This window comes from Dioscorea cayenensis, chromosome 19 (assembly GCF_009730915.1).
Source record: "Dioscorea cayenensis subsp. rotundata cultivar TDr96_F1 chromosome 19, TDr96_F1_v2_PseudoChromosome.rev07_lg8_w22 25.fasta, whole genome shotgun sequence".
In the NCBI taxonomy this organism is placed as follows: domain Eukaryota; kingdom Viridiplantae; phylum Streptophyta; class Magnoliopsida; order Dioscoreales; family Dioscoreaceae; genus Dioscorea; species Dioscorea cayenensis.
The window spans coordinates 5,895,122-5,907,400 of record NC_052489.1 but is presented as its reverse complement, the minus strand read 5'-3'; the positions used below and the strand labels follow the sequence as shown (position 1 = coordinate 5,907,400).

Sequence of the window (12,279 nt, the reverse complement as noted above, 5' to 3'; positions counted from 1 at the left end):
AGTATTTCTACTAGTATTATGAGAGGGGTTTATGAATTATACATTTTTTATGCCTTGTTGGTGTTTCTCCTCAAATTCCCCTTAAATAAATTGGTTTTTTTTTTCTGGCATAACCTAATAAAACCACATAAATTATTTTTATTTTTGTTTTTACTTACTTTTCTCATAATAATAATAATAATAATAAAGTACCCAATCAACTTTTTTATTAATAATTATTTACTTTTAGAGTTTGGATGCATTTTTAATAATTGTTTCAATATGTTTCTTTCGATTCTTATTAAAATTAATTATACTTTCTAACTTGAATTTTTTATAGATTCAAAAAATAAATTAATTAAAATAAATTGTAAATCTTTGCATTTACTATCATATTCTTAATTTTTTTTTTAGCTTTTTCAGCTCTACAACTAAGAATCAAGTCGAAACCATCTTAGTTTTTATTTTATAGATTCTGGTCTTATGCTTTGTCAATTGTCTCTTAAACATCAATCATTTTTTTTTATTATTGATATATTTTGTCTTTTGGGTTGCTAATTATTTTTTTTTATAAAGAAAAAGATTTTTGTTATGTTTTATTTTAACAAGTAGTTTATTTATTATTATTATTATTTAAAAATCTCTGTTTGTATATGAATACGTACCCAATTTTCTCCACTAAATTCAGGTGGCTTTGACACTCAAAAAAGAAAAACTTTTTTTAAAAAGTACACCACCATTTCTTCTAAGTTCCAAGGGACCAAAATGAAAAAACAAATTAAAAACTATAAAAGAGAAAAAGAATAATTGTTTACTAAATAGTCCCCAACTCACGTGGGGGTTCAGCAGACCAGACTGAACTCTTTCGTACCATAAGTCAGGCTCAGTGCTCAGCTCTTTCATCCTGCAGGGATTTCACAACTATTATTATTTATTAACAAAAAACCCACTGAAATTATTTAATTATTACAACGTCACCTCAACTGAGCATTTATATGTATATAATGCTCTAATTCAATTTATTTCCAAATATATATAAGTTTTGGGACTTTTTTGCTAAACTACTAGTTAGATATGGACTGCACGTGCTTGTCAGCTGATCACTGTCCCTTCACCAGTCCCCAATCTTTGTTCCCCATTTTTCTTTTTCTATAAATATATATATATATATATATTTTAAAAAAAATTATTTGTACTAGGTGATCACGGCTATTCTCCGGTTGTACTGATGCCCACAAATATTTTTTTTTGTAACGTTATAACCACAAAACTATTCACCAGTTGCACTGATGGTCACAATGATAACGTGCCCACAAAACACATGATCCACATGGGAAACCTTTTGATGGTTCCGGTGGGTAGTGTAGTAAGATAAGTCACTCAATAATTCTCTCAAAGATTGGACATACACATACAATCAAACAAGTGAAAGGAGACACGCAAGTTCGTAACCCAGTTCGGCACAACCTTACTTACTTGTATAGACGCACCGACGTCCAAATAAACCTTCCTCTTTTAGAATTCTATGTAGTTTTCTAACTTGGACACCTTCCAAAGTTAGATGTTGCAACACCCAGTTGCAACATTGCTCACCTTATTGAATATGACTGAGTTCTAGCAAGATGCACCCGAATCTGCGACCATCAACCTTCCCGGTTCCTTCAGTCCGTCTCATAGCAGTTGACTCGAACCGAGATCCTCCTACCTGCAGCTGCTTCCTTCCTCACGTCACTTCAGCAAGTCTCCTCTCCCGAGGAATGTGCCTACTAATGCACACGCAACCATCTCACCAAAGATGGTCACCGAAGATCTCCCGATCTTCTTTCCAAACTTGGTCCAAGTTTGGTCTTCCCAAATGATCTTCGTTTGACTCATGGAAATATTGTTACTAAACTTAATTTCATCATCTTCATCCAAGTTTAGTCTTCAATATCTTCAAGTATGATCTTCAATCATCCATGCTTGGATCTTCAAATCTTCAATCAAATCTCAAGTCATCTTCAATAAATCTCTCATGTGTGATTTGTCACCTTGAATAGCTCCGCCCATAATTAGCTCTTAGATCTTTTTTTAAATTGTGTTGCTAAATATGGTCTTGATAATCTCATTAGTGTGTCCTTGTCTAACTTAGTATGTGTCTTCTAATAGCTTCACACCAAACTCAGTTCCATGCAATTTTCATGATCTTGAAATCTTGCCAAAAATAGAATATTCCTTTATCTTTAAAATAGATCTTTCTAAACAAGAGCTCTATCAAAGATATGATTTATCATCCCGGATCTTACCAAGGATAGATAACCATACTTTTAATAAAACTTGCCCTTCTTGAAGAGATCTTTTTAACTTAATACACTTACCAAAAATAGTTGATCATCACATGACTTCATTGAGAGGAATATCTTCTAAACATTATTTTCATCATGATCTTCTAACCCTTGTAGCTTCACATGTCATGACATCAACATTTTGTCACATCATCATCATAGTTATTACTTCCTTTGCTGAGTCATCATGCCACGTCACTTTCCTCTTACCATGTCACTACTTGACTTGTCAAATAATGTCAATCCACGTCGTCAGACCTAACACCTTTGTTGTCACATCGTTATAATGATCAAACATTTGTGACACAACGTTAAAAACATTTGTGGCCATCGATCAAGCTGGAGAATAGTTTTGTGGCCACAACGTTACAAAAAAAATATTTGTGGCCATATCGTTATAATAATGAAACATTTATGGGCACCAGCGAAACTACCCCGGTGATCACGTCTAAGGGTCATTCAGTCACTTTTATTTTTTTTATTAAGTTAGAAATTAAAATTTAACTTCATAAGTTGTGTTTAATGAAAAAGTTTAATGCCAACAAGTTCTTAGTCTACCGGCGTTGCACGAAATGTTTGTGTTTTACTAAAAAATGGATTTAAGCTTTAACTCAGGTAAGATGAGTGCACAAATATACAAATTTTTAATTTCGTGTTTGTGCAAATTTTGATACGTGACTTGTTTATATTAATAAAAATACTTATAAAAATTTAGTTATTATCTACGTTAAATATGTGGTGTTTTTAAATTTTAATAATATTAATAAAATTATATATTTAGTATTTTTTTTATTCTATTTACGTGGACCAGAAGCTGAGATAGATGAAAACAAAATAATGATATAGTGAAGAATTTATATAAAGTTTTATTAATTATATTCAAAGAGTATAGTGAAGAATTTACTGAAATTATAATTTTTTTAAAAATTTTTTTCTGCAAAAAAATAAGAAAATCTGGGAATTGGTCAGACACATTTGACCCACGTAGATCCAGACTGAAGCCCAGACTGTCGGAATTGCAGTTCTTGAATATGAACCATCATATATATATATATATATTTATTTATTTATTTAATTTTTAAATTATATATATTTGTATATATATAAAATTTTATATTATTAGGAAAAGGTCGCAGCTGGACAGCAGGACAGCCCAGGGAGTACGATGATGTGGTGTTCCGCCTGACCTTGTTTTGCTTTAAACCTGTACCTTCAATTTATTACAGGAACAGTTTTTACATATATACCACTTGCTACAACATGAAATTACACAAATACTATCACGAAATTCCTCTTATACCCCTGAAATTTTCGTGTATATATATATTTTTTTATTCCTTGGTATTTAACTAGGTATTATTGCACTAAACCATTAATTTATTTTATTAACTCAAAATACTTAAAAAGCATGATTACAATATAATATATGTAATTATTTATGGAATGTCAAATGTTTCGAGATATACAAAAGTACAAAAACATTTCACTTGCCTTTCTTCCATTATTAAAATTTTAATAGATAGTTAATTGGTTTTGATGGTGCATGTAATAATATCCAATTTTCAAACATAAGCGTGTTTGGGTACTCATAGACTTGTACTGTTATATATATATATATATATTTTTTTTTTTCATGGATAAACACTTTCATTAGAGGAAAAAAAAACTAATACAAAAAAAAAGAACGCACAGGAGCCAAAACTCTACAAAAACTTTCACTAAAAATAGAGAAAAAAAATACTGATCAATCAAAAGCAAAACAATATCCTAAAAAACCAAAAGCAAGATAAAACCCTAAAAAGAATCTTTTAGGGGAACATAAAAAAACAAAAGAACTAACCCTCATCCGGGGCGTCAGGCACCACGTCTTTTTGACTCAGGAGCTTCCGGGGCGATGTCTTTTTTACTGTTATATATAAAAAGCCAAATACTTAAATGTATCAGATTTTCAATTTAACCCTTCACAGTTCAAGATATTTACGATTGAAAACCATAAAAAAAATGCAAACCAATTGAATGTACTGTTAAACAAAATCTATTCTTAATAAATTCTTTCTAAATTGCTTTTCAAATAAAGATTCGGACAGCGTGATATACTTTGAGCTACTGTCAAACTATACAAGTTCCTCAATTTCATTTGTCAAAAGAGAAACCAAGAAATGTTAGTTTGTTTCTGTCATCTTATCGTCTTGCATTTCTTGTTGAATTTCTGTTGTTTTAACTTCCACTTCATTGTCAGGGTTGTTTGCAGGGGGCAGAGGCAGGACCTCCTTCACAAGATCGACCAACTCTTGGACTTCATCAATACCTTCATCCTCGTTCTTCGCCAGACGTGTATCACAGTTCCGTATGAGCTGATCAAGAGGTACAAGAAAGATGAAGCATTGATCACATTGTTCTGATGACAAGTTGCAAACAAGATATATGACTACCAATATCAATCACTAACAGCATGTACATGCAAAAGTCATATTGATGAGGTAACCAAGGATTTTGAAAGAGATTAATACAAGACAACAGAATCTTAATGCCATCTGAAATGCCAACTGAAATATGAACAAATGTATATATTAGTAGTTTAACTTGTTTATTGTTTCAAATTAGGTTATGTAGACAAATTTGAAAATAGAAATACATAAGAGATTGTTTCAGGTTTAAAGCCATACATGGTAAGTGAGTGATCCAGTTTAATTAGGGTTTCCAAATCCCAAACAAAAAACATACCCAAACTACTGTTAATTCTATAGCAACATTGACCTAGGTCTTCTTGTTGAACTACTTGGCATAAGTGAGCTTGGATCAGAACATAAGAATTCAAGTTTTTGAATATGCATCTGAATTCTGAAAAGTAAATTTACTGAAAGAAAGTACAGCAAGATTAATTTGTCTATTCTCAAGCGTTAAAACTTCAGGAGTAAAAAATCAAGCACCAAAAACCCAACTTAAAATGCACTAGGGCTGGCAATCTGGCATAAGCATATTATCACCACAAACCAAGCACGATATGCAACTCCTGGTTTAAAATTCTTCCTTCGTTGCCCATAAAAACAGGACTCAAATTATAAAAACTACAATATATATATATATATTTACATATACACAAGAGTACTTTGTTTATGTTAAGTACGTACATATATATATCAAAGCATTTCATTATTCCATTCAGGTTAGGTATGAATATATATACATATATCTCAAGGTATTTCATTTAGTTTCAGTATGTACATGCCTAAATGAAAAATACATGCGGAGACTTGTAATTCTATGCCCAACTTAATAGTACATATAAGAATCACATAATTTCTAGTTTTAAACAACAAACATGTCCCCTCTCAGCAAAGGCATGTAGATTGTAGGTTACACTGAGATGAATGAAATCACATGTTTGCCTCACTTTGCTTATTCTTCTCATTTACTAGTAGGTTCTTCCGAGCTATTTGTTCAATGTTCCCACATAACTAGAACCATCCATCTATTCTTAAATGCATGGGTTACTAAAATTTCAAGTGTTTCATCAAACAACTGATTGTGTTATGGCAGACTCAGTTTTTCTTAAGAAAGTAAACCGCCGAAACAGCATGGAAGCTGAAATTTTACCATAACATCGATATGCATAAAATTTTGTTTTACTTAACTAACAAAATTTTACCATAACATTTTGTTAGTTAAGTAAAACAACATCATGAAAACTAGAAGAAAGGATGCCACCATTTGCAATAGGGGAAAAAATAGGGAAGAAAATATCGAACTCCCAGTGTAATTTAATCTCAACAAATTTGAAAAAGCAACCCTGCTCACTTAACCAGGATTTAAAGAAATATGAACCAAAAATGATGAACAAAGTTAATTCATCATAAGTTATAAAGTTATGCATCAGTTATGACCATGACCTGATTTATTTCTAAATACAAGTCTCCACAGTGTGATCTGGCATTTTCCACACTTACAAATTGCTACAGAGGGAATCAGACATTTGAATTAATATCAAACAAACTAAAATCGGCACTAAAGTATACGAAATAATGCAATCAATAAAGCAAGCAGTAGTCAAATACCGGGTAAATCAGAGGTTGGCTGGATGGCCTCAAGTTGATAATATTAAGCAACTCAGTTTTCGAAAGCTTGAACTTGTCACATCTCTTCAGAAACTCCCCAATGCATTCTCTTGTTTGATTGCAAGAAGCACTGTCAGCAAGAAAACTATAAACCTGCAGACGAGAATACAACTAACATCACCATGAGACATCAAAACAACAATTTTAGTCAACAAGATTCAAGAAAACAGAACAAGACCTTGCATTCTGAGGCAGAAACAACACCAAGAGATCCCAAAAGATCAATTGTTGCCCCCCTCGATCTCAACAAATTAACAACCTCGAAATTCGTCAGCATGCCAGCATTTTGATCTAAGCTATACAAATGGTAAATAATTCAGCAGTGAAACTACTGCAGAAACTCAAAAATCGCAGCTTTATTTCACTAGAATGAAGTGAAAACTCACATTTTCATCTTGAGTGAATCACAGACAATTGATTTTCGTTCCTAATCACTAAACAATGGAGAGCAAAAAAGGGATTTGAGTCACTAAATTGATTGGATATTGAAAGTGGAACAGAAGGGCATGAAGAATGGAGAAGGGTCGCGCTTACCAGCGTGAAGGTCACGACGGCGACGGCGTCGGCGGCGACGGGGAATGCCGATGGCCGGGAGGATGAGAGAAACAGAGTTGAAGAGGGTTCTAGGGATTAGGATAGGTGTCTTACATATTTGCAGCGAAGTCCCTTAATTCTTGATATTTTACAAAAAAAATTCCTAAAACCTTCATTTTTATTAACAACTCCCTGAATTTTGTGAAGAATTTCCCAAGTTTTTATTTATTTATTTATTTATTGTGATTTGTTCGAAAGATCCAACTGAAGAATATGAGCCAAATACTCAGATTAATAGAAAAAAAAAGTAGATTTATATTTTAAGATTAAAAAAAATTTGATAATTAAAAATGTTTCATTCTTTTTTTTTTTTTTTAATAACGCAGAAGTAGTATTCAAATTTTTAATTTTTGAGTTAAAGAAAACAATAAAAAGATAACATATACAAAAGTCATTAACATCTATCATATGCAAAGGTGTAATGCTTTTTTCTATATGTTCCTATGGGCTATGAGTCAAAATTAAATGATTAAATACTGAAATAGTAAGTTTTAAAAAGATAATCATATATTTTTCATAATAAGTTCTTAAAAATATATATTATTCATGAACTTTTTTTTATTATATATATATTTTACAAACTTAATGATCTATTCACCTAAATCTCCCTTACAGTTTTCAAAATTGCAATTGTTAAAGTTAATATTTTACATTCATTAGATTTTTTTGGGATGGTCCCATAAATTTTGTTGGTTTCTAGTTGTAAGAATTCTTTCCTAAATTCTCTATCGATCATTGTACATGTCTTAAAAGTTTAAACTCTTGTTTCATGTTTCTCGAGACTTTTGTAACCAAAGACTGATTTTATTCAAGAAGATTAGGCCTTGAAGATTCATTCAAATCTCTTTCCTTTTAGCAGTTACATTAATAGATACATAATATACCATTTTTACCTTTTCTTAATTACTCTCTACCTTTTTAAAATTAATATCCAACGCTTAGTCCATATATTTATATAATTTTATTTTATCCTATATTTCCCATAATGAAAAAATGGGAGAGCAAATTTTAACTTTAAATTTATTATTATTTTTTTAAAAAAACCCACATAGCAGGTGAGATATTGGGAATCCTATAACCCCCAAAAACTCATTCCACAAAGTAAATACCATATATATATTATAACTAAGTAAGAAAGAAGCAATACACCAGACAGACCAACTCTAGAAACACAATTAAAGATGAACATCCTTTTGGCCTCAAATATGTGATTCTTATTTCTTATTTAAATTAAACACAAATACGTATACATAATCAACTCAAAGAAAACAGTTACAAGAGATATCAATATTTGCAATCTTAGGATCAGTCCAAATGGCCTTAAGATCCTCATCATGCCCTTCCAAATAAGCTTTCATGAATGCAACCATTATTCCACCCACAAACCTCCTCATACCCTTCCTTTCTTTCCCACTCTTGCACAAACAATAACTAGCCTTCCCTCTAAACCCCTCAGTCTCATCATCCAACATGTCCACATGGCCATAATCTTTAGCAACAAAATGCCATGCAGGAGCACAACACTCACTATAAAAATCCTCATGACTCACTCCTTTTGGAGCACAAGCTGGAAAAATAGGGTTCTTTTTAACTCCTCCAAGTCCAGAACCAATCACCATTGCTGCAATCTTAAGATCAAAAGAGTGAGGCACATAAGTGAGAATTGAAGGATTTGTTTGCTTCCCTTTATCCATGCCATCAACTGGATCAATAGCCATTAATGCCGAGAAGCTCAGCTTCATCGTCTTTGCATGGCCGAGAGCGAGAGCAAAGGCTACCTTACCGCCTCGACTGTGGCCGGAGATCGCTATCTTTTCCGTGTTTAGGAGAACTTGTTTTGGGAGAATAGCTGCTAGTCCGGTTGATATCCAATCTGTTAGCGCTGCTGCTGATCTTATTTCTTCTGATGAGTCAGGTCCTGCTACTGTATATAACTGTGGCATGCATTAATTTCATGCAATTACTCAAATCTTGCATATGTATGTATATATATTAATTCATAGAAATTCATGATTCATAGTATACACATAAATGATTGTACGTACCTGAGGAGCTAGGACGATATATCCATGAGAGGCGATGTGGAGGATGAGTTGAGAGTAGAAGTTGTTGTAGAGGAGATAGCCATGAAGGAGAATGAGGATTGGAAATTGTCCCTCTTGAATTGGAGTGGCTATGAGAAGGGGTTTTGGTGGTGGAATTGAGAATGAAGTGGTTGTTGATGGATCATTAATGCTTATGAGTTTTGTATTGTAATTCCCTTGCTCAAAAACATTTGTAACATTTGATGCCATGGCCATGCCTCTTTCTTTCTTTCTTTCTTTTCTTTGGGACTCTTAAGGAGTCTTCGAGGAGATGGGCGTGCTTCTCTTGGGACCTCTCTTTGTTTATCCTTGGAAACGAGGAACGTTGAGATATTTAAGGGATTTTTCAAGTAGGTCCAAAAAGAGTTTCAATTTTAATTTGGGTTGCTCTGGTTTTTCTTTTCTCCTTTCTTTTGATATTTTCTAGTGAAGTCTTTAAGTCGGCATTCTTCAAAATTTGTTGATTGTAAGTGAGAATGGTTATGTTAAAAATTTAATTATAACTCAAAGGCAATAAGCATTTTTTTGGAACTGTCAAAGTAAAAAAAGCTAAATCACATGCATAAATGATATATAGTAAAAAAATAAAAAAACTAGAAGTATACACAAATAATAAGAAGAAAAGGGGAAAAATATTGCTGTGCTCACTATGAGTGGACAACTAATAAGTAGAGAAACATAACAACAAATTAACAAAATATACATGAGAAAAGATAAGAGAAGAACATTGAAAAAAAAACTCCTTGGGGTGACCTTAAAGAAGATGAGTAGCAAACTTCTTCGCTAATTACCTAACTGTCATATCCTCAGGGTCGCCTGTGTTAGGGGATGGGAATGATCTAGGAACTCTAGACTACGCTTAGCAATTGCTGCTGAGTTTCTAACCCGACCTTTTTATAATCAAGAGTTTCTAACCTGACCTTTTTATGATCTAGAAAGGTGTGAATAATTTTGATAATGATAGATGAACATGAAACAGATTTTTTCCGGTAAATATATGCATTCCTTTTCAACCAAATATTCTAAGTTAAGGCCCTAATAAGGAGGTCCCAAGTGTCCTTAATCTAAAGATTTAGGTGTGGGACCTCCAACACTGATAACTTAAAAGAAGAGATGAAAAAAACTGCACACTTTATTCATAATCATTGAAGCCTTTATAAAGGCAAAATTCTAAAAAGATAATCTCTACTAATTTGAGTTTTAATCAACACACAACTAACTTAAATATTTAAATCAAAGATATCCTAACTAAACTAAAATAAACATCATTATCTTAACACCCTCCCTTAAACTTATGTTTATCTCATAAGTTTAAAGTTATCTTCCTTGCATGAATGCTTTCATTTTTGAATTGAAGTTCTTCAATAATATTTCTCAACTACCCTACTTGAGAGGCACGTGTTGTTGCTGCTACAAATTCAACCTCAGTAGTTGAAGGAATACCAATATGTTGCTTCTTTGATAACCATGAGATAGCTCCAAAACCCATGATAAATACATAACCAGATGCGCTTTTCCGATCATCTAAATCTCCTGCATAATTAGTATATGTAAATCTAATCAAATCTGACATCTCCTTTCTTGTTTAATTTTGTTTTGTATGCCCACTTTAAAACAATTGTTTTTTGCCCTTTGGGAAGCTTAGTCAATTTCCATGTTTTATTTTTTTTAATGGATGCAATTTCATTATCCATAACTTTTTTCCACTTTGAATGTTGGATAGCTTCTTCAAAAGATAAAGGATCACAATATGAAAATAAAGCAAAGTGAGTAGCAAGGTCTTCAGATTGGTTGAAATCTGTTACTTCATAATCTGCCATCGAAGCCGGCCTTTTTCGGACACGAGTAATAGGGGATTTAGTTGATATTTCTGCTGCTGTTTGTGAAAGTTTAGTAGTAATTGAGGCTTCATTAGTTGAAATTTCTTGATGTTGGACCTGCTTTCCTTCTTCTTGACTTCATCATTAATTATAATTGAAGTAGGTCTCTGCTCACTCCAATTCCAAAGTGCTCTCCTCATAAAAAAATAACATCCCTACTCACCACAATTTTTCTTTGTTAATGGATCATACAATTTAAAAAGCTTTGGATATTTCACTAATCCCAAGAAAAACACACTTTTGCCCCTTATCATCAAGCTTCTTTCTTTTCTCATCTGGAATATGTGCATATGCAATGCAACCAAAAAAATTCAAGTGATCTCATCGTTGGTCTTCTTCCACTCCATGCTTCTTCCGGTGTTTTTGTTTTTGAATAGCAAAAGTAGGGACTTCTATTCAAGATATGAATGCTCCATTCAACGCTTCCGCCAAAAAAATTCTTCGATTACGCCCTTTTGTTAACAAGGTTCGCACCATATTGAGGATGGTTCGATTTTTTTCTTTCTCGATACACCATTCTATTGTGGGGAATAGGAAGTCGTGAGCTCTCTTCGGATGCCATGATAATTACAAAAAACTTTCAAAGTCTTTTCGAGCAGTACTCTCCTCCACGATCAGTGCGAATTGTTTTAATAGGCTTCCCGATTTCACTTTCAACATATACCTTGAAGCTTTTAAATGCACTAAAAGCTTCTGATTTCTCTGTAAAAAAATAAACCCAAGTTTTCCGAGAATAATCATCGATGAAAGTAATAAAAATATCTTTTACCTCCATTAGAAGTAGGATTTATTGGTCCACAAATATCGAGTGAACAAGTTCTAAAAACATCTTTTTGCTCTCCAAGACTTTCCTTGAGAGAAAGGAGTACGATGTTGTTTGCCAACAACACACTCTTCACAAACTTGGGAAGGAATAGTGATTTTAGGAAGCCCTATCACTATATCCTTTTCTTGGAGTGTCTTCAATCCACCAAAGCTCAAGTGACCATACCGATAATGCTATAGTCATGAAGGGTCTTTTGTTTTAGCCATCAAACAAGATTGAGCACATTCAATCTTTATAGGAAACAACCTATTTGAACTCATTGGCACAATTGCAATTGCACCTATACAAGGATCATATATTTCACAAGTACCTTTTTGAATAGTAATTGTATATCCCTTTTCTTGCAACTGACCAGCACTTAGTAAGTTACTTTTTCAAGTCGAGAACATAAAAAAACATTAGAAATTTTTTTCTACAAAAACCATTCTTGGTTTTTATATTAATATCACCCTTTCCCATCACATTCACCGTAGAGCA

At 32.7% G+C, this 12,279-nt stretch overlaps 2 protein-coding genes across 3 annotated transcripts; both read right to left on the bottom strand.

Annotated features, from left to right (window-relative positions):
* Window positions 1–4,333: 4,333 nt before the first annotated feature.
* LOC120283824 lies at window positions 4,334–7,047 on the bottom strand. 2 transcript variants are annotated; one of them, XM_039290578.1, is made up of 5 exons: window positions 6,953–7,047; window positions 6,805–6,852; window positions 6,597–6,714; window positions 6,359–6,511; window positions 4,334–4,657 (listed from the first exon to the last, which is right to left on the bottom strand). In XM_039290578.1, exons 2-5 carry the CDS (start codon window positions 6,810–6,812, stop codon window positions 4,466–4,468), a joined length of 471 nt encoding a protein of 156 aa, XP_039146512.1. In that variant the 5' UTR covers window positions 6,813–6,852; window positions 6,953–7,047; the 3' UTR covers window positions 4,334–4,465. The 2 variants fall into 2 exon arrangements, with proteins under 2 accessions (XP_039146512.1, XP_039146513.1); XM_039290579.1 differs by having other exon boundaries at window positions 6,597–6,709.
* A 1,138-nt stretch (window positions 7,048–8,185) lies between these two features.
* On the bottom strand, window positions 8,186–9,408 carry LOC120283744 (chlorophyllase-2). The gene is made up of 2 exons (XM_039290472.1): window positions 9,058–9,408; window positions 8,186–8,946 (listed from the first exon to the last, which is right to left on the bottom strand). The coding sequence occupies exons 1-2, from the start codon at window positions 9,310–9,312 to the stop codon at window positions 8,272–8,274; spliced, it is 930 nt and encodes a 309-aa protein (XP_039146406.1). The 5' UTR covers window positions 9,313–9,408; the 3' UTR covers window positions 8,186–8,271.
* Window positions 9,409–12,279: the final 2,871 nt, after the last annotated feature.

Bases quoted from the DNA above. Each gene is read 5' to 3' on its own strand.
- LOC120283824 (XM_039290578.1), bottom strand. The intron at 6,512-6,596 runs GTCTTGTTCTGT...TCTCGTCTGCAG, and splicing joins TTTCTGCCTCAGAATGCAAG to GTTTATAGTTTTCTTGCTGA. The intron at 4,658-6,358 runs GTATTTGACTAC...CCTCTTGATCAG, and splicing joins GCCAACCTCTGATTTACCCG to CTCATACGGAACTGTGATAC.
- LOC120283744 (XM_039290472.1), bottom strand. From the start codon at position 9,312: ATGGCCATGGCATCAAATGTTACAAATGTTTTTGAGCAAGGGAATTAC. The intron at 8,947-9,057 runs GTACGTACAATC...TGCATGCCACAG, and splicing joins ATATCGTCCTAGCTCCTCAG to TTATATACAGTAGCAGGACC.